Below are 22,116 nucleotides of genomic sequence, written 5' to 3'. Positions count from 1 at the left end.
AAAAAGACATCTTTTTCACTGCATGTCAATACTTTCCTTGAAAAAGGTAAATAAGTGCTAGGGACAAGCTGAAAGAAAATAAACAAAATAGAAGCCAATTTCATATATGGCAAATGGTAAATTTTTTTGATGAAAACGCTTACAGTGTTACCTTGTAAATTTAAGTGCTAAGCTTTCTCAGCTAGCATGTCTGGCAAGAGCTTGTCAGCAGCACAAAAAAATACCAGCTAAATGATCCTAACAGACCAAACTCCTGCAGCACCTCAGACATTCTGTAAGAAGATCGTTCACCATTGAAAGTTTAGTTAAATATGCACAATTTTATTTATTGAAGAGATTAGGACAAAAACATTAAACCAAATACATGACAAAGCACCAGAGGCAGTAAAACCCCACCATGCACATCACCAATCTTTCCTCCTATAAGGTACTTATAAAATAAAAAAAAAAAAAAGTCCTTCTTGACACAGCACCATCTTCAGAGTGTAAAAACATTACTCCTTTATATTCTTAGTTACCAAAATAGAACCAAGGCAGGTCAGCTGCAGCTAGCTTTGTCTCTTGATAAAGAACTGTGAAACATCCTCTTGAGAGTGGGACCATAACTTTCCTGCAAGGCAGGCAAATAGCATCCATACGTCAAATGCCAAGTAGCTGTACGCACATGCCACATACTATAATTAAGCACAAATTCAAGTAACATTTACATACTACAGAGTCCACATGTACCTACCCAAAAAACATGACCACTTCACAAAACGTATACAGGCAGTAATATCTGAACAACTGAGGTACTGGAAACACAAATATTTATGCCAAGAGATTTCAATATCATACAGCAATATAAAAGCAGTAATAAAAACATTTGCCAGTCTAAATCAAATAAAGCTATCTAGAAAAAAAAAAAAAAAAAGAAGCTAAACAAAAAGTTATTTAGGGACAGAAATACCTGAACAGAAAAGAAGTGTGTTAACTACAGCATGTAACATGTCATCCCAAGTCAACCCGTAATTGAAGTACTGGCTTAATACATCACTACTGTGACATTTTCTTCAATAAATAGAATAAGTCTTGACAATACAAAAGGTGCATATTACTGTGTATGTTTCAAGAGGAATATCTGTAATATAAATGTTCAGCTTATTAATACCCTCTTATTTCTTATTCTGGACATAAACAAAAATGAAACCCAAACAATTCTTTTCCCAAGTTGAGGAATTAAAAGAAAAAATCCACAATACTCTTCTTCAGTAATAAAGAGCCCTCTATTTACACATGGGCCAGTCAGTCAAAGAAGAGATTAGTTCTCAGATAGAGACACGATTAAGGGCTTTCTGCCCTCTCTAGTCATATACGTGCAGCATGGCAGATATGGAAGCCAGTATCTCATATCTTTAAAAAAAATGTATACAGTTTTCTTCCTTTTTTTTCCCTCCCCTATTATAGCAGTAATGCATCTGGAAGTTTGAGTTATAATAGCTTCCTGCAACAAACCATTTGACACAAAACAGAACAGTTTGTTAAATGACAGTTACTTCCCCTTAAGGGAACAAAGCATTAAAATGTCATTTCCTGACAAGAATATTAAGTAGTTTATTTAGAAGAAATGAGTTGAAAATAGCTATCAAGAGACATGAACTGAAATTTTGTTTGTTTTTAGCACCCACTTTTCATGTCCATCTTTGTGCACCTAATTTTTTTCTTAAATTAACCCCATTAATTATTAGACATCCGATTTAAAAAAGTTAGCCAATTGTACTTTTCCCTGAATAATGGCTGAAGTTAAATATCTAACAGTGCGATGCCAAGATGTGAGCTGAGGCAAAAAAGTTTCTACTTGTCGTGAGTTACCACTATTTTTAATGGAACAGAAACAGGAGTGATACAGCTGCACCAGATTTGGCATGTGCAGTCTCCTTGGCTCCAGAAAGGTGAGAAGCTACAATTGCTCCATGCTGCCTTTTCTCCTCCAAATCAATCTAACCTGATAGCAAGCTCCCCCCGCCCCCCCAATCTGTCCCCATGCTACATTTGTTATATTAGCTCCTTGTGGAGGTTCCTTCTCAATCTGAGGACCTCTGAGTGTCTTTTTGCTACCAAGCTAGGCTGATGCAGGATGTGATTTAACACCGTCAGGAAGGGCTCCTTCATGTGTCCATTTCCAGGTCGTGTACCTTCTGAACACCAGTCTTTGTGCTCAGTTAAAGAATGGGTCCAAGTCTTCTTCCATGTTGACATCAGGCACCAGCTGATCTGATACTTCCTTAGCACCATATCCTGAATTCGATACATTAAAATCTGTAGAAAACCATGGATGGTCCAGAATTTCCTGTGAAGTCAGCCGTTCCGATGGCTCCCGACGCAGTATGCTACGTATGAGGCATTTTGCCTTGGGGGATAGAGTTTCTGGAATGTTAAACTGCCCACGACGGATCTTGCTGAAGAGGGAACTAGGCTCAATGTCATGGAAAGGATAGCGTCCAACTAGCATGGTATAAAGCATGACACCTAGACTCCATACGTCCGCTGCTTTGCCAGAGTAGCTGCCGTTTGTGTTCAATATCTCTGGACTCACATAGGCTGGGCATCCATGCTTATCAGAAAGAGAGTCATCATTTCCTCTTAAAATATAAGCATCTTCTAGGCTTTCCAATTTCACTCTAGTCCTGTGGGGGGAAAAAAACCAAAGCCATCAAGGTAAGTAAACATCAAAACACAAATTCCTGGATGTTACAATTACATAGATATAGATAATAGTAATATTCTACAAAATTCAACAACCACAAAAGAGCATCAGTTTAAAATCCCACTCACTTGAGCACACTTGTTACAGAAAATTGATGTCTCTTCTATACTAGTTAGATATTTGAGAGACATACAGGGAATATTGCCACACGCACAGCTGCAAGATTTCAAATATAGTATGTCCAGTAAGTCATTAGTAAAAAAGATAAAAGTAATTGCCATATTCATGTATTTGGTAAGTTTTACATAGATGTGATTTCCAAAAAGAGACGTAAACCTCAAGATTTTTTCTACGTTGGCTGTATTCTAACGTACCTCTGTGGGACTCATTGCCCAAATATAAACCCTAACTAAACAAGGTTATTTTGACACCTTCACACTGGCAAGTGGTTACTTGCACCTATGATTCCACGAAGTTCAACAAGACTAAAACAGTCACTCTGATCCTAAATGATCCCTCTGACCAACAACATTTTTATTTATCCCAATGTTAAGTAAGAGCAATTTTAGCAGACTTCAGTCTTCCTAAACTGACCTTTGGGCAAAGGGAGATCAAGTGAGCTGAATGACACCAAGATTAACAGCAAGCTTAACTACCCAGCTGAAGCAGAGGAGCTCCTCACTTGGGAATGAACAGAGAGGGTAGCAAAGGGCTTGCTGAGAGATAACAGGGATGCCTTGTCTAGACTGAAAACTGTCTGCCTGCAAAGTACTGTGATTTTGTCACTGTGCTGAAGTAATTATCTCTGCAAGAGAATTTTCTTCCTTTATGGATAGCACACAGGAGAAGAAAAAAAATGCTGAATTGCGTGTCATAGCATTAGATGAAGATAACCTTTCTCTCCCTTTCTCACTGCTAGAGTCTGTGACTATGTCCTAAAACCTGTCCCTGCTAAAGGCATCCAAAAGGATTAACAATTACCCTTTAGAATATTTGTCAGAAATGCTAGGTTTTTACAGAATCATTGCAAAAGTAACAGGACTTGTCCAGTGCATCTGGATGGAAGGGTCACCTAGCAGTAGTGTAAGCTTTCTTTTCAACAACTTGGGATCATAACTCAACTTTGGCTATTGCTGTCCTTCTTGCGCAGCCTCACTGGTCTGTAGGATTACACTTAGCCCTGTGTCATGACCATGTTCCCATACCACAGACATTCACAAGCAGAGATTGAGCTTCATCCCAGGAACTCGCATCTCTTGACTAAACGGCATTATTTAACAGGCATTAAAAACAGACAAGGAGAGCCCTGTTTCTTAGATGTTTACTGAAGACAACATTGCTTGAGCTTGAGTTGTAAAAGACAGCTGGGACAGCTTTGGCTTTGACTTGGTTGCAGGGCAGCTCTATGCTATCTTCTTTGAACCAACAGAAGAGCATTTTACTCTGTGGAGTACTCTAGAGGCAACTGTGCCATAAACTCTCATAATGACACTTGGACCTTTTCAACAGCTAGAGACATTTACTAGCAGAGGTGAAAGCCCCTTTGGCAACATGCCTTGAATCAGGAAGTCATAAATACAGAACTCAGAATACCTGACTCTCAAGCACAGTGTCAAGGCAGCTCCTTCTCTCCTTAAAAAGGCCAGTGTTTTCTCCTCTAGTTCAGATGCTGATGGGGTTTGCCCAACACACCTGCTTCCTGATTAATTATCCATTGCCAGCCTAACAGCACTTCTCCTGGCAAAGGACAATCCCCTCATTAGCACTCAAACAATACTTTATAGCAGCAGTACTTCACACAGGAAACTGACTGCAAGGAGAAACTTAATTGCAATTATCAAGACCACAGCAATTTCCTCCCGTACACAGCTCAGAGGGTCCAAAACAGCAGTGACTAAAAAAAGGGCCCATTCAAGATGCTGTGTTCCCACAGGTTCCTGTGCCTGCCCAGCATAGGAAGGACAGTGAGAAGAAACATCCAGATAAAGAAAACACACCAAACAGGGCAGAGAACGGAGAACAGGAAATGAAAGGGAAGGCAGGAACATGAGTTGTGGTTTCACTTGCATTGCCCACCTCTTTTTTTCCACAGAAAAGTGTGTGTTAGCAATAAAAATGGTGAGGCCAGCTACTCAAACATGCATTAAGTCAGTGAACTGCCAGACAGGAAAGCATCAACTCACTCCTGCTAACTAACAGAAGCAGAACACACACACAGGGAGCAGGGCAGAGCATACTATTTATAAACAACTAACAGGAGGGAATTCACCCCCCACACATGCTCTCCTGCCATCCCAGTGTCAACAGCATAGGGAAATGCTGTTTACTCTTCCATTTTATTTTACATTTCTGAGAGTTGACAAAGAATTTAAAGAAACAGCTCAATGAGAACCTTTTATATTACAGAAAATTATTGGAATTCCCTAATCACTTATTTTCTAAATTGGATGTGATACAAAAATCATGAAGAACAGACTGCAAGATGTGTCAAAAAATTCACCTTTCTCTCTAACAGGATAAATAATTTCTTGATAATAAAACAGAAGCAGCAAACAAAAGCCTTATCCCTGGTCTTGCTTTTCTTGCAAGGTGCTGCAGCCTGCAGCTGTCCACGCATGCTACAGCGGGTTTTGTTTAAGCAAGCAAATGGAACAACAGCTGGCCCTTATCTGCCTGCTCCCTCCATAAGCTATGGCCAAATGAAGCAAACACTCAAACCGGGTTTTTCATCCTGCTGAGTTGACAGGCTTTGAGAAAACAAAAGGTCCAAAATTAAACAAAAGAAACAACCTTCGGTAGTTGCCCCCCTCCTCCTCCTTCTTTGCCAGTCCCCAAACCCTACACCCTCATGTATAAAGTATGAGTGATGAAATGGCTTCTCTGCCATAAGGCAGTGCTCCAGTGCAGGTGTGGCACTGCACAGGCCACTCCAGCCCATATGACATTTTCCTCGCAGACTGCATGAGCTGCATCCCTTGGGCACATACTTCCAGGCACACAGCCTTAGTGGGACCTTCTTGCCTGCCCAATTACTACCAGGAAGAACTCGTGTTCCCATTTTCACCTTTAAGGTTGCAGCAGGTGACACTGTAGGTTCTCTGTATTTACAGCAAGCAGAGTGCAGGAGTAAGGAAAGGACTCTGGCCCACTTGCTTGGCACAGATGGTGCACAGAAAAGCTCACCAGCTTCTGCTGCCTGGGGCCCTGTCTCAAATCTGCCTGTGCCCTCCACTACAAGTCAGCACTGGGGTTGGGGAGACCCACTCTAGCCCCACTGCACTAGGGATGGATGACTTCACATACCTCCACCTTGGGTACCGAACACAATCCATAATCATCTTACAAGTGGATAATACAGAAGTGTAAACAAAACAGCAAATCTCATTCCCTTTTTACAGTCACTTCATATTTTTTCAGGCAATCAAAAAAGAGGTACCTGGCTCAGAAGCTGCTCTTTCAAAGAACACAGCACCCCATCTCTGTGAGAAACAGCTTTCAGCTCTGTCTGGCGTCCCTCCACATTTCAAGGATTGCCTAAAAGAGCTGTGTTCTGCAAGCCAGAGAGCTTTTTTTTTTTTCGGGGCGGGGGGGGGGGGGGGGGGGCGGGGGTGAGGGAGAGTGAAAGAGAAGAGGAAAGAGGGGAGTCTAAATACACAGAAATGCAGAGGCACACTGGATGAGAAGCAGCAATCTCTCTCTCCCCTACACAGTCTCTCAGAGGAAACACGGAAATCAAATATCTAGGAAAGAGAATAAAGGCCAAGAACAACAAAAAGACCCTCAAAATTGGAAGTAATTTCTGAGAATATAGAGCCTCCACAGCAAAGGGTGGGGAGTGCATCCAATTTCAGAGTAACCAGACAACCCTAAATTCAACACTCAGCAGGCAAACAACAGACTAAAACCCAAACAATGAGATGTGAAATCACAATCAGCTTTGAAGTGTCTCCCATCACAGTCACATTTCTAAAAAAATCCCCTCTCATTATCTAAATAATTAACTCACATCATTCAACTGAAGGACCCCCACCAGAGAAAAAGAGTTTTCCAAAAGCATCAGCGTTCCAGTTCGACCATTCAAATGGTTGCAACAAAATTAATCCCTAAAGTTCAAATGTAAGCTACTGCCAAAGCCGGATGAGAATCACTTTGTACACATACTGTAGGGCACCAAAGACTTTTGTCAAGGCTTACGTAATTACAGTACATAATTTCAAGTTTTAATGCAGACCCTGAATAAGCACTTGGAAAAAGAGCATTATGCATCTATCAGATCATTGATAAAACACTGCATTAGTCTAATGCATTAAAAAAAAAATACAACCCTGAATCATGGCTATTTAAAAAGGGGAAGCTATTCTGCCTATGAATGCTTTCCCATTACTGGTGAATGAAACCACAGAAGTGCAATCAGAGGGCAGCAGCAGCACTCAGACGGGAAATGCGTCTTTGTCCCCATAGAAACCGTCAGGGAAACCCATGAAAAACAATACCACTCTGAATTTCTTATCAATATGCCATTCATTACTTGACTGCATTCAGACTTTGGGCTTCAGTAATGTAACAAAACCTAATCAATTAAATGTCTTCCAGAAGATTCTTCAATGCAACCTCCTGAGTTAGCACCGGTCTCTGGCAGACAGCTTTGTTGCACATCCCACACTTTTTTCCCAGAGTGATTCGCATTATCCCTTCCTGCAGAGCTTAGAGACTACTGGCAAATTGCTATCCTGCCTTTTGACACCGAAGCCAGGGCTGTAAGAATCCGCATTCACTCTTGCTCTACAAAAGCAAACACAATTTCCATATCAAAATCAGTGGAATTATTCAGAGGGTTCTAAGCTTGTAAAGCAGGAGGAAAAAAAAAAAAATGGAGCATTTAAAGTAGAAATACTGACTGAAAGTCTGAGTGTTTCAGAGGAAAGGGTCCCCACTGCAGTGAATAAACAGTATTAAAAGAGCCCCTGCCCAAATCAATCAAAGCAGTTGCTCTAGTGTGTCTCCAAAGCCATCTGTATGTGAACACCTGTACCACAACTAAGCAACCATTACCATTTTTGAAACACTAAATGCAGATCAGACTCACAATTTTAGCACAGCATCATCCCCCAGATGACAGACAGATCGGCTGCTTTGGGAGAAGCTAGGAGCCGTTCTGCTATGGACGCTCCAAGTATACCATCCACTTGCTATTCAGGCTGGGTCAAAACAAGATGATCCAGATTTAGAGATTCTACATAACAGCCTCATGCCTCTAGATATCAGAAAACAATCATAATCACTAACTTAATTGCCATTTTATTATTATGACTGCAAGAACATACAAAGTGTCAACCTGTAAAGAGAAGAGGTGCCTCACAATATGGGGAATGTATAAAATATGAAGGCACCCAAGCAATGCTGTCTCATATTTCAACACCACTCTGACTAGGACCAGGAAAGCCTTTCCCTAGGTAAAGGCATTCAAGCCATCAAGTGCCCAGTATATCAGTGATTGCTCCTATGTGGCCAATAATTTACAGGTCATTTAATCAAGGTCAGTTGCTAGCACCTCATCATAAAGATGAGATTATCATGAATGCAATGATGCCAATAGAGTCACAAGGAGGGGGAGTGGGAATTAAATAGAAGCTGACATTGAAAACAGTTCTCTTTTGCTAATTGTTTTTTTTTAAACTAAGGGAGTCTCTCAAATAATGCAGAAGTAGGCTGCTGTCACAGAGACAGCAAGATGGGGAAGACAGCTAACAAAACCCTGCAGATGATTTACAGCTTGGTGCAAAGACTCCTTCTGAACTCAGAACTACTCGATCTTTTCCCAGGGGCTGTGAGGCACAAGGGATCAGAGGGGAAATGTTATGCCATCAATTTAAATCCTCCTCTGTAAGACTCCTTCAGAGTGTAACAGCACAACATCCTACACACTTTCAGGGGGTAAAACAACCCCAAACCCTGCACAAAGACTGTCAAACAATCTCTTGCATAATGAAACGGGCTCAAGGTTATGTTTCAAAAGACAACTGAGACTTGCAGGCAGCATAGGTTAACAGGATGCACCTTATTCTTAAGGGAAGATCCCTCACTGGTACTTCCGCTGAATGAGGAAGCCTCTAAAAATGACATAACCTCCCATCCTTCCTCCAAAGGATGCTATCAGTGCACTCAGCCCTGCCCTGTACTCCCTTCCCGATGTGTAAGACCCAGCAAGTTAGGGCTTTTGGCTTGTTTTAAGATGGCTTTTCTTCTACAATATCCCACTTAAAAAATGGTCTGAGACCACCTGTTCACATACCTCCAGGAAGGGCTGGCGCCCCAAAGACCTCAGCTTTGCAACATTCAAATAGAGTTGCTGGGAAGAGCCTGTCCTGGACACCAAATAGTCAGTTTCTTCCATCTTCTTACTGCCTAAGGAGACAACGTGTTCCCCAAAAAATAGGTGGGCAGCAATGTGTGTGTTGGTGTGCGGACTCTGAAATCCAATGCAGACCCTTAAATGAAGAGGCTCAGTTACAATACTTAGAGGAGTTAATTATTTGATAAGCATCTAACTCAGGGCAGCTACTTCATCTCCCTTTTATCTTTTTTAGATCGCATTGAAGGTCATAGTTTTAAAAGACTCTGCTGTCAACTGTATGCCGTGTTTACCATTGTTTGTAGGTCTTTTCATACGATGCATAGCGAAGATCCACAGGGAAAGGAGACCAAAATTTTATTTTGTTAGTATAACTGCATGTTATGAAAAAAGTCTTATACTTTCTGAGACCATAGTGGGTGCTCAGCACCTCTAAGCAAAAGCAATGCCATTATTTTATAATCCCACTGGAAACCTTTTGTTTACATGTCTGTAAACCTGTCTCCAAGCAATAAACATCAATGAAAAATTAGGTGCTTAAAACTAAACATGCTCCAGGTTGGCTCCTGTTTATAATCTCTACCTTTCCTCTCCCTCTCAAGCCTGAAGTAATCTCACAGTGTGATAATACAGACAATTAGAATAAGAGAACAGAATTTTATAGTGACAGTCCACTGCAGTTTCTGCTACCTAGGCTCCTTGACTCCCTCTACCTCAGCACAGACATCCTGAGCCTCCACTGAAATGTCAACATTGACTATTTTGCATCAAGTCTACAGATGTAGGTTTTCAACTCTTCAAAACAACCAGCTGTTGTTTAATCCAAGATGTTTCAAATGGACATCTACTTCCAGGGACTGCAAAGCACTAATCTTTGGACAGAGAGATGCCATGACATGCATCTCGACAGCTACCCAACCATGCCAACTCTGTCTGGCATTATAGCCAACATATAACACATAGTTCAGCCAGAGGCACCTCTCAAAGTCGGACAGCATGACTGGGGAGGCAAGACAGGACATGGGGAGAACCTGGAGCAGTACAGCCCAATCTGAACACAGACCCACAAGTAAAGCTCCCTTCCTGTTCCAAGCATGGCATAGGGCTACAACTTGACATCACCCTTCTGCAGAGCTAGTATGTGAGACTGCAAAGGGGAAAAGGCTGAAGGCAGAAGAAAGAAGGAAAGATCCAGGTCCAACTATGAGCCACATATGAAAAGACAGCACAGTCCAAGGGTAAAACCTTCTGTGAACCCCAGAGTTGGGGACTAACTACATAGCAAAGGTTCTCATCACTCATGGTCTCGCTCAAGGGCCCTGAGCTGACACAAGGTCCTTTGGAGTTCTTGTTCTCATCACAAGGTCAGCCAGTAGCCAACTTTTCCCTGGCTTTTGCTTTCACTTGTGACCTTAGGTGCAGCACTTAACTTCTATGACTACCTACGCCCTCAGGAGTAAATTTAAGCATCTTGCAGTGCTGGCGTGATGTTCGACATCTGCAGACCGCCTCCCATGCCCTGCTAGGAAAGGTACCACACACCTAACAAATCCAAACCAAGTTGCTCACAGAAACACCAGGAGAAAATGGAGGCTTAGTAATCAAACCACATGAAGGCAAAAGGAAGCACAAACCCTCCTGCAGGAAAGAGTTGTGCAACTGCTTCATCTTCTAACCTAAGTCTGACAGCAGAGATTTGCTGCCTGTGAAAAAATTCGCTTTCCACCACATATTCTAAGAATAATAATTACTGAGTTGAAATATGACCTATGATTCTCCACTATTGCAGAAGTTATGCTCTCTGATTCTGTGTCCCCATTCACGGTAATGTGAAGTGCTTAAATGACAAAACAGATGAAGACTGATTTTATTTCTAAATCTTCTGGTATTTAAAAAGCACTCCTGTTTTGTTTGATTTTGTTCCACTTTAGAGCTCTCTAGGACTTGGAGAAAGTCTTAAAAGTTCCAAGGAGAATAGATGAGTACAACAGCAAGTTTTAACATCACAGGGAAAAAGCAGGTGACCAAATTACAATTTGACAAATGCTGGGGAGGAATCTGTCTGTTAACTATAATGAAATAAAAAGTCTACTTGGAAAGTGGTCAGTACATGCTTCTCTTTTCTGGGATCAGGTTTGTACCAACAGGATTGCAAACAACATAACTAGGTCCCCTTAAAGCATCATCCACTCAAAGCTAAGAAATTCTAGAGAAAAAAAACCCAAACCAATAAGCTAAGAGCACCAAATAAATGTTATGCTAACATAGGTTTTCTAAGCTAGTATACTGCACTGGCTGCATTCCCTTGGCATGGGGCAAAAAGTCTCAAATTAATTTATTTTTATTGAATTCCACCTGCCTCATATTTACTCAAAGAATATGAGAAAATTACAATACCTAAATACAAAAATTATTTTAATTTTCCCTTCAACAAGTATGATGAATATACAAGGTCTTTAAGCTTCAAATATTACGACAGCTAATATTTTAATATAATTAAAGGCTTAAAAATACACTAAAGAAATGAATAATTCCCTGACAGCAGAAATGTTCTTGTATTAAGGAAACCATTGGAACAACCAATGCAGAAAAGCTTGATTTAATTCTGAGATCTTTGAGGTGGCTCCTTCTCAAAGCATCTGCTATATATCAGACTGACAAACTGCTTCATTAGCTATACGCTGTATATAGTGCTATTTTTAGCACAACTCAAATAAACCCTACCCATGCTGCAACACCTTTATGGGACACCAGCTAGGAGAAGGGCAGTTGTTCTGCCCAAGGGCCTACTACATGGACAAGCTGTACAAGGAAAATTGTAAATAGCTTGCCGTGAACAGAGCAAAAATACTCAAAAGCCTCACAACATCAACACTGATCTGGCTTAATAACCAGGATAAGAAAAATAATTATCAGGATAGATGTAAGCAGAAAACGTACAAATCCACGTGTTTTATCTTGGCTCACCTCCACAGTTTGGGATTCTAGTTTTACTTAGAAGTTTGAAGTATTCAAGAATCTTACAGGTATTTTACAAAGTCCAGCGAGACCCAGCCATGGCCAGTCAGTGTTGTTTTCCATACATTCAGTGCTCTGAATGTTACTGCCTGCATTTAATGGAAGTGCTGCCGCTTGCTAAGCCAGTCTTACCAAACATTTCCAGCCATGCTGTAATGTCTTAGAAGTTCTGCTTCATCAAGTTGAGCTGCAGGCATAAAGTCCTTAACTCTTAAGTTTCAACACACAAAATTGGCTATTTCACCTATAGTTTACAAATGGAACCACAGACACACCTTTCCCCCAAAAACACAATCCTCAACCTTCTTTTATGCAAACAAACAAATAAAAAAACCCCAGCCCATCACAAAAGACCTAAGGAGATTGGCAAGAATACACATTGTTTTCATGGAATGCAATCTACCGTATCTTCAGAATTTCTGTAGTTCAGAATTAAAAGCAGCTAAAACTACCTTGAAATACAGACAAATTGGTTTAATTTCTAAGAAGTGGATTTTTTGATTTTATTTTAAGTGCTGATGCATTTATACACATGCAGTAGTGAAATGTAACACACCATCAGTCTACCTTTGATTTAGAACATCAAGAGAACGCCACTAGTAAGATTAGAACCCCTACAAAATGCTCAGCAATACCAGCCTCCAACATCACTTTTCTCCACCTCCTTACCTCACAGCTGTCAAGACATTGCAATTTGCAACATACAAATAACATGCATTCTTAGTAGGAACATCCGTAGGAGCAAAGAGCACTCAGGATGCTGCAAATTCCAGTTGTAATTTAGAAAATAGGAATGGGCTGGAAAGTTTCAAAGCTGTATGCACCCATCTACAAAACTCCAGGAGCTCTGATTTCATATCAAACTACCAGGATATCATTAGGATCAATGGAAGGAGTATGTACTAAGAATTGCTTCAATTGATTTTCTTCTTCAAACGAATGGAACTGCTTCCGTATATCCTTCACATTCTCTCTGGCTCCTCCTGTCTGACAGCTCTCAGCTAAGAACAGATAAGTGTCTTGCTAAAAAAAAAACCCAAACAAACAAAAGTTTTCCATTTATGCATTGCCTGCATGCTGGATTTCCCATCTTTTTCTTCTATAAAAATAAAAGCTTTGACAGTCTTCAGGGAGATAAAGTTTCCAAGCAGTAAGTACTAAAGGTGAATTGCAGAAAAATAGACTTGAAGAAATAGGAAAAGAATTGCTAATAAAGAGTTCAGCTTTGTCTGTTCTTCAACAGGCAAAACACAGCAGCAGAGTTCAAGCACATTTCTCAAAGCATCGTTTTTACCTCTCTTCTTCCTCCTTGGTTCATTAGTGGTACCAAAGAGCAATAGATCATGCAGCACACACCTCCCGGGCACTGCTGCCAACAGCAGGTTGCTGAAAGGCAGCTGGAAGGCTGCTCAGCACATGGGCATCCTGACCAGTAGCCTCAGGGAAATGCGAGCTTGGAGGGGTGCAAGCAACACACAAATACCTCTGTGAACCCAGATGGACCAGGAAGATTTCTCAGTCTAAATATAGTGTCAGATTGAAAATGATGACTGATTACAGTCTGATGATCAGAGCATGTGAAAAAAGACAGTCACTGTTTGGTTCTATTTCTATCTCACATAATTTCACCTCTGTTTATTTAGCAGAGAAAAAAATTACAGTACCTCTCTACTTACAAATCAACATTACATCCAGAAGAAGACCACATTGTGATTATCTTAAAAATAACCAGTAAGTTCTATTTGACCTTTGAATTGAATTATTGTATAATTAGAAGATACTGCTCAAAAGTGAGTAACTGTGAATTTGCAGATGACAGTTATGTTAAAAACATTCATAAAAGCAAACACTGCTATTATAGTACGCGCCACTCTTCTTGGGTGGCTAAAAGGTTTGGCCCTGTGCCTCGTGTTGCATTCAGTTCCTAGTAAGCAGCAGGGTAGGAGTTCAAAAGTATTCAGCACAGGCCCACGTCTGCTCCCACTGCACTGCCCTGAGCTCATTCTGCCTTCGCTTGGAGCAGCTTTTCCAAGTCCAATCCTTCATGCAAAACCATACAAGCTTACATAGATCCCCAGGAAAAAAAAAAAAAATCCATTTTAACGTTAGAGTCTTATCAGCTACAAAAAAAACCAGCCTCTCCCTCAACTCTGTTGTACAGGTTTCCTTCTTATCTGCATCAGAGGTGCTGTAACGGTGTTTAATTATTAAACTCTGACTAGAAGTTATGAAAATGCAGTTTACATCTATCTTCTTTGCATTTCCTTCCATATGGTCATTAAGCTAGTTTAATTTTACGCTTTTATATCTGAAGAAGGGGAAAGGGTAATCATATATGTTGAGGCTGCAGTAGAAAAATAAAGAATTGCTATTTGCTTTGGAGAGAATTGCCTGAGCAGAATTAAGAAGTGAAAATTACTTTTATTTTTCAGTTTGTAAAGAGATGAAAAGGAGAAGTTTATTTTGTGAAACTAAGCTTGCAACAAAACTTAAGTATAGAAGATTTAAACAGAATAGATGGTTGTCATTTTTTTTATTTTATGGACAGGAACTTCTTCCTGACTGAATTGTGTAGTAGCTTTTTTCTGATTCTCATTTCATGGACATACTGAGCCTGTAGGAAACATACATGCCTTGGCTGCTGCTTATAACTTTCCCAAACAGCCCCAAATGGAATTGATGTGCACTGGTTATTTTTAACAAAGCTCTCCAGAACATCCATTTCACTCCACAATAGTTTGAACAATCTTTCATACAATTTTTAGGATTTAACTTAAAAGGCAAAAAATCACATCTCCACATCCCCTACCAAGATACAAAGAAGCACAAAGGCAGGCTCTGTCCCTATTTAATTTCTTTTTTTATTTTTTAAATGGTCATCTTCTAGTTCAATCCCTCTATGAAAGTCTGACATCACTCTGGCAGTGTTGATTACTTTGGTGTCTTATGTGAAAGTTGCAAGTAAACACATGATGTAATATAATGAAAACTGGTAACCACAAGGAAAGAGGTATGAAGTTTCTGCAGGTACAACAGTATAGCTATAGCTTAGCATCAGAAATGGCACTTGAATAGCACACTCAGAGCATCCAGCATTATATTTTTCTCTCTCTTCCCCTGCTCCTTCACCAAAATATTTACCACTCAGCTATTGAGGACGGTGTGCAGGGAGGAAACATTAAAAAAATGATAGTTCCCCAAATACCACAACCACTGTGATACTAAAAAGAGGTACTCACACAGCAAAGTAGTTTTAGTCTTAGCATGATTAGTGACCACATAATTTTCTCAGAAGCAGTTTCCAGACCTTTCCAGCACAAGAAACAAGAAGCTGTCCTCAAAGCAGTCCTATAAAGCACTGGTGGCTTTCTCTCCAATCTATGTCAGCATTAACCACTTGGCTGCTCTTTCTCTTCACTGTAATGAACCACTTCAATCCCCAACCCTCTTTAACATACTGGATCTTTTGCTCCTTCCTTCTTTTAACACCAGTAGCATTTATAATGGCAGAGTTCTTACACCAGATATCTGTGCAGAGTCTTCCTCTAGATGCAGAGCCTTCCTCCTTAGGAAAGAGGTTACTCCTTCAGGTGGAGAAACAGAGGCCAGGCACAGATGTAAACAGCAGTCTATACTTACTTCAACCCAAAGTCTAAGCAAGAAAGTAAAATGGTATATCAATCCCAAGACCAGGTTGCAGAGGAAAATAAAGCTTAATATCCTGCATCCCACAAACAGATGGTAAGCTGCCAAGAAAGAGCACAACTCCTGTAACGCTGCATATCTGACCTCAGGCACTCCCATCTGTAAACTAAGGGAGACTCTTACCTTTCTTCATCCTTGAAAATAAACTTTCGTAGCTTGAGATCTCGCAGTACCAGTCCACCATCATGGCAGTGTGCAACAGCAGAAGCTATTTGATAGAAGAGTTTGGCTGCCTCCTCTTCTTTAAGCTTCTTGCAGGTACGAACAAAAGAATGCATGTCCCCATAGCTCCTTTCAAAGAACACATATGCTTTTGTCTCCCCAAGAATTATTTCTGTAATTTGGTTGATATTTTTATGTGCAGGCAGACAAAAACATGGTGCTAATAACTCCTGGTAGCAGCCAATATCAAACACCTGCAGGAACAATGACAGTAAAGCCAGAGTTAGCAACTCGAAGGACAGTGAAGTTATGGTACATCTAATTCTGTTAACAGAACCATGTCTAAGTACAATTTATCCTGTTGCTGAAGCTTGCACCAACGTAAACAGGATGTCACAAGCTCAGGGTACTGAGGACAAGACACAACAGACTATACAATCTCACACAGAAGAGCAGCATAACCTTGAGAGGAAAGGCTGGTCTTCAAAACTTGCACCAAGAACAGTTTAATTTGCTAATAGCTGACCAAATTTAGAATGTGATCTGAATTAAGCTGTGAAAACCTGTGACATATAAGGGCAATACTCAAAGGAAACGTGTTTATCTTCTATTTTCCATCCAAATAAACTCATGGGGAATATGGCCAGTAGCTTTGTATTGAGACAAGCTGTCACATTAAATCCACCCTAATACACATGCCTCCTTCTCTTGATTTTATTAACCCATTAAAGCCTGAAGGATTTTCAGGTTTAAAATATCAGCTATTCTATTCTTATTTACTTCCTGCCTTTTCTTTCATCTCTGACGAACAGCAAAGTCACTTTCACTTTCAAAGTCTCTGTTTTACAATGGCTGTTTATGAGATCAGAAGGACAACATGGAAAAGAGCCCTGCCTGTTGGAGTGCAGACAAACATCCTTCAAAAGGCAAAGACAAAACCACCCTGAACTCTCTGCATTTCAATTAAGTGCTCCATTAAAAGCAGTTTCCCTTTACTATTAAGTATGTTACCATTGAGCTTATGAATGAGCTGTAAGAATCAAAAAAGCTGCTGGTAAACCCAAATATAAGAAGTTACTATAATCTAATGATGACGAATGAATCAGTATTTGACTCAATTGAGAAATGCCCACATTACAAGGAAAAGAAAGACTTCATTGAGAATAACAGAAGTCAGTGTGCTGAAAGAGAATCTGTGTGAAGTATTGACAGGAGTGATTTTTATTTTTAATTATACCTGCTCCAGAGGTACTACAAAGCAAAGGATTAGCATTTCCACCAGCATAAAAATTCGATTAATAAGTAACTCACTCTTGGGTATTTTGTTACTTTGGTAAAAAGAATTTAAGGTCGTCATGTGGCATTCTTACCGAACATAAAAATAGATCTCTAACCGACTGGTTCAAACTGCAATTTTTTTTTCTTCTTTTTATATTCCAGTCTTTTTATTCCAATAGCAAGTATTTGTATTCTCTCTGAGAAGCAAATCTCCCTGCTTTATTTGAAGCTTTAAAAAGATTTCAAAACTGAGATACAGTTGAATTTACCTGAGGCTTCAAAACCAGAGTCATTTAACATTTCAGAGCAGAGCCTTAACAAACTCTTTCCACAGAAAATACTCCAATCTCCAAGAAACTGGAAGATCCCTTCCCCACACACCTCTTTCTCCCCGCACCCCCTACCTGTGCTGCCATACTCTGACACAGGCAAAAATAACCTTAAAGGCAGACTGCCAGACCGATCCAATGCATTTTACAGAGGATAGATTAGCACTGAGGCATTCTGGTGATATGGTGAGCCAGGGAAGCAGAATCAGGGTGGGAAGGGGATGTTGCAAAAGTCCCTGGTGTGTAATTCATTCCAGAGGAGAATTTACTGACATTTGGATCTCAAAACTCATAACTACTACATTGTAACTGAATGGCTATTCTACAAAGGAGCTGCTATAAAATTTAAGCAGAAACATTCATGTAGCCCAAATCTTCATGTAAAACAAAACAAAACGCTTTGTCAGAATTCTCTCCTAACCAGAATATCCCATTATAAATTAGTTACATTTTGTGGTTCTCAGACTAGGTTAAATAAGTAGTTCTGGATATGTATCAGTACTATGTTTGAAAGCCGAAGATGGGAAACACTATCATATTGCTACAGTCTAGAGCACCTTTTATAAAGGGCTTCTTTGTATCCCAGCTTTTAAGATCCCTGGCCTCAATTCAGCAAATGTTCAATAAGCTGCAGTTTGATTTAGTTCTTGCTGGGAACTGGAAGTGAGAAGTTACCATTGTTTGGATGCCACGGAGCCTTGAAGCAAATACGGCATCTGTACAGTCAGTGGGTGCAGCCAAATGAATCTTGAGAATCATCAGTATGTGTCTGTTATCCAAACCAATATTTCTGCAAGCAAACTCTAACAGCGTTCTCAATAAGAGACCAGATCACAGGTCTCTTAGCTTTAAGGCTACTTGGCAAATACTGATGATGGTACTGCAGGTATTTTTAAAGCACACATTAAATTGAGTTCAGGACTGACAACTGTACATTCACAGACTAGCAATTCAGGCTGAGATTGTATTTTTACTTCTAGCACTGCTAGTAGTGCCTCTCACATATGGAAAAACTGATACTATTCAAATATAGGATCGGCTCAAAAACACACAGCTTAAAGGGAAGGAAAAATCAAGTCCACTCTTTGTGAGCTGCAGTTACACTGTTCATGCTGTTACAAAACAGTGCCTTAATCCTGCAAGCCAAACAGGAAACAAAGAGGAGCATCGCCCCCCCCCCGTTACTACTTGCTGTGCAAGTTCACCTATAATTTTGTGCAAAGCAGCAGCTTTGTGAGATCTGTTTATTTCATGAAAAGATGCCAATGTCCTAGAATGCAGCACTATACTACTGCACCAAGCAAGGGCTTTCATTCTAGAAATTCTCATGTTCTGTTGCAGTTTAGCAACGAAGCATTCAGTTCAGCATGCAATACCCTTTGCAAAGTCACTGGCCTTTTCTTCCCCCTAGATAATCACACAATGTCCTAGATTGCCTTAACATCAGGTTTTATAACTCAGTAAGCAAGCGTATTGAAATTGCCCCCTGAATTCCAATCTGCACAAATTGCAAACAGGACTATTTTCCCTGCTACAGTCTAGTCTATAACTTCTTATGAATCAAGTATGAGAAAGTATGAAACAGTCAGCAATACCAGCATTAATCCCTAAAACACAATTAAGCCATAATATGTCTATTTTTCAGTTTTGCAGTTAGTTCAACGCTACAGATTTGCCCGAGATAGCCAAATGGCACAATTCCATATTTTGGGAACAACACAAACACTGCAGCGTGTGCTGCAAGGTTGCAATTTGCTATATAGTTATAAAAACTACTACTGGGTACTGCCTCAGTCTGCTGGGTATAAATCTGGCTCACTACAGACAATGAGAATCGTAATTTGGGAACAAAGGAAAATAATCCCTCAGCCCTAAAGAGAAAAAGACCCCTCCACAGATGTGTATGCACAGGGGTTTCTTTCTCCCATAGCTCACCTTTGAAAAGTAAGAGCAAATTGGGAGGAGGCTAAGAAAAGCAGGCAGGTTACAGAGAGTGGGATAGCTATTTTGTCTGCTCTTCTAAAAACCGTAGGTGTGCAGGTTTTATTCTTGCTTAGTTGTGCAATGGGGGAGGATGCTGTTTGCAAGCAACCTCCACAGTGAGGGAGCTCAGGCTGATTAATTCGATGCGGATTTTTAAATCACTTCTAAGACAAAGGTGATGGCAATCTCCCCCCTACACACACACTCCCCCGGGCTTCTCCATCCTCTCCCATATCCTAACTCACAGAACAAGGGACAGGAAAAATCGAGGAAGCCAGCAGGTCCCAACACCTTAAAATTAGCTGGGGATCCCCTACTCCATTTTGAAAAGTGAGAGTGAGGAAGATGAGGCTTTTTCCTGATCTGAACTCGGCATTAAGACCTACTTAAAGGACGGCTCTTTCCAGAACAATATCCCCCGGGTAAGAGGCAGAACTGGCTCCGGGCCACCGCTATAACGTGGCCATTGTGTAGCGAGAGAGAAAAGTTACAGGATGCGCCTTTAATCCCGTCTGCCTGCCTTTTGTTTCTTTACTAATACTTGAGCTACGCGACCGTGCTCGGCCCTCTTGCAAGATACAGGAAACCAACACGCAACAGCAGGCTGACCCAGGAGAAGAACAAGGAGGAGAGGTATTACCTTGCAAACCAGCTCCTCGCCACTGTGCAGATGTACGGCTCGGAAAACGTGGTCTCCCTCGAGAGGCTCCAACAATAAGTATTTCCCGATGCAAGAAACGCAATGCGACAAGTTCGGAGTCTCCGGTGGGCTCGGCGAGCCTAGATTCGGGCTAAAACTCTGGCTTGGCTCGATGGACCGTATGGATGAGAGCTCCTCAAAATCCTGAGTTTTATTCCGCGGTCTCCCATATCGTGCTATCGTGATAGGGGTTGACCTTTGTATGTTCATGAGTATGGAGAAGACCAGCCGAGACGCTGTACCGGAGCCCTGGCGTGGAGCGCGGTCCCTCGCCCGTCCAGCTGCGGCTGTCTTTGTGTGGCTGGGGGGGGCGGGAGCGCGGCGGCGGCGGGCGACCAGCCTCAGCGCCGCGTCCTGGGCACAGGGAGAGAGTGCTCAGCCCGCGGCTCTTTGTTCCCGCCAGCGGCCGGGCGCGGAGCGGCGGGACAGCGGCGCCCGGTGCCGGGGGAGCGGCGGGAGGCGGCGGGGAGCACCGCGGCCGGGCCTCGGCAGCCGGCGCTCCCACGGGGCGCGCAGCGCGGGCGGAAGACAAAAGGTTAGGTAACGCGCTGCGCGCAGCGGGGATCGTCCTTTCCCTCTCTCCTACGGCGAGGCAGAGTCGCGTTGCCGCGGTCGGGCTGTAGATGGCGCGGGAACCTCGCCGCTGGTGCCCGGGGCGCTCCGAAAATGCCCCGCGAAATAACGAGGGAGCATTTAACTTGGAGCGGGCAGCGGAGGGGCCGACAAAAGAGCGTTCGGCGCGGCGGGAGGCTGGGGAAGGGCCGGCCTGGAACGGTGAAGAGCAGCGCGCACCGCGCCGGCGGAAAAAAACGTGCTGTCGTTGTGGCGGCCGCCTCGAGCGAACAAAAAGTGCAGCCACGGGCGAGGGGACAGGAGCGCTTTCACGTTTCCACCGCGCAGCGGGATTTTTCTTTTGGTAGGGGGGAGGCTCGTTGCCCTCGCGGCTTTTTAACGTAGTTCGTGCACAAAGAAAAGAAAAACTGGCACGGCGAGAAGTGGGCTGACTTCTTACTGTAGAGATTGGAAAGGCAACAACCGAAGGGCCAGGGGCGGAGGGGAATAAATTGGAGCAGTTTAAAAAAATAAATGAAATTGCTTCCGCGCCGCTCCCTTTCAGCAAGACACCGTCTCCTCGCGGCGTACGGATAGCTACTTACGTGGCGTGGACGCTGGCTGCCTCCGTGCCTCGCTGCCGGCCGCCGCACGCCTGCACGGTGCCCAGCACGCAGGCTGACTGCCCCGCCGCCGCCCGCCCGCCCCGGCCGGCCCGGCCCGGCCCCGCCGCCCACCGCGCCGCCCCGCCCCGCCGCCCGCCCCGGCCCCCTCCGCCCGCCCGCCCGCCACCTCCCTCCGCCGCCAGCCGCTCTCGGGGTAAACAAGGTGAGACGTCTTTCTGCAGCCCTGCCGAGCTGTACCGGGGGAATCTGGGGGCTGGCTGCCGAACCCCTTGCGCGGCTGTGCCTCGATGTGATGCTGACGGCAGCTCCCCCCCGCCCCGCTGCCGAGCTCCGGCAGGTCCAGCCTCTGTGGGAATTGGCCTTGCAGTTGGGGTGTGACATTTTAACCAACTAGTGTTTAGACAATAACGCATTAATAAATAATAACAACAACAGTAATAATAATAACGGAATAAAGGCTTCTAAAGCACAGTCCCGAGCGCGGGTGCGTTACTACATGTGCTGGCGACGGAGCTCAAGGCGGGCGTGCTTGGTTTTTTCTGAATGAAGAAATCGGGTTTTTCCGGGCAGCGTGGGTCTCCGCGTACTTACGGGAGCAAAAGCGGTTGCTTCCCGGTGCAATCGGGTGGGAGGAGTTCTCCCGACTCCAGGCTCGTCTTAATCCATCCCAAAATTAAAACGAGGTGAGGGCAGAGGAAAAACGTAAACCCTTTTTCCCAGCACGG

General features: G+C 42.6%; 1 protein-coding gene across 1 annotated transcript; it reads right to left on the bottom strand.

The window, feature by feature from the left end:
• Positions 1–300: 300 nt before the first annotated feature.
• Positions 301–21,429, bottom strand: TRIB2 (tribbles pseudokinase 2). The gene is made up of 4 exons (XM_061989895.1): positions 21,371–21,429; positions 20,154–20,567; positions 15,885–16,177; positions 301–2,666 (listed from the first exon to the last, which is right to left on the bottom strand). Exons 2-4 carry the CDS (start codon positions 20,421–20,423, stop codon positions 2,198–2,200), a joined length of 1,032 nt encoding a protein of 343 aa, XP_061845879.1. The 5' UTR covers positions 20,424–20,567; positions 21,371–21,429; the 3' UTR covers positions 301–2,197.
• Between the last annotated feature and the right edge of the window lie 687 nt (positions 21,430–22,116).

The sequence above is a fragment of the Colius striatus genome, chromosome 2 (assembly GCF_028858725.1).
Source record: "Colius striatus isolate bColStr4 chromosome 2, bColStr4.1.hap1, whole genome shotgun sequence".
NCBI lineage: Eukaryota > Metazoa > Chordata > Aves > Coliiformes > Coliidae > Colius > Colius striatus.
The sequence above is the reverse complement of the archived record's forward strand: the minus strand, read 5'-3'. Positions and strand labels throughout refer to the sequence as shown.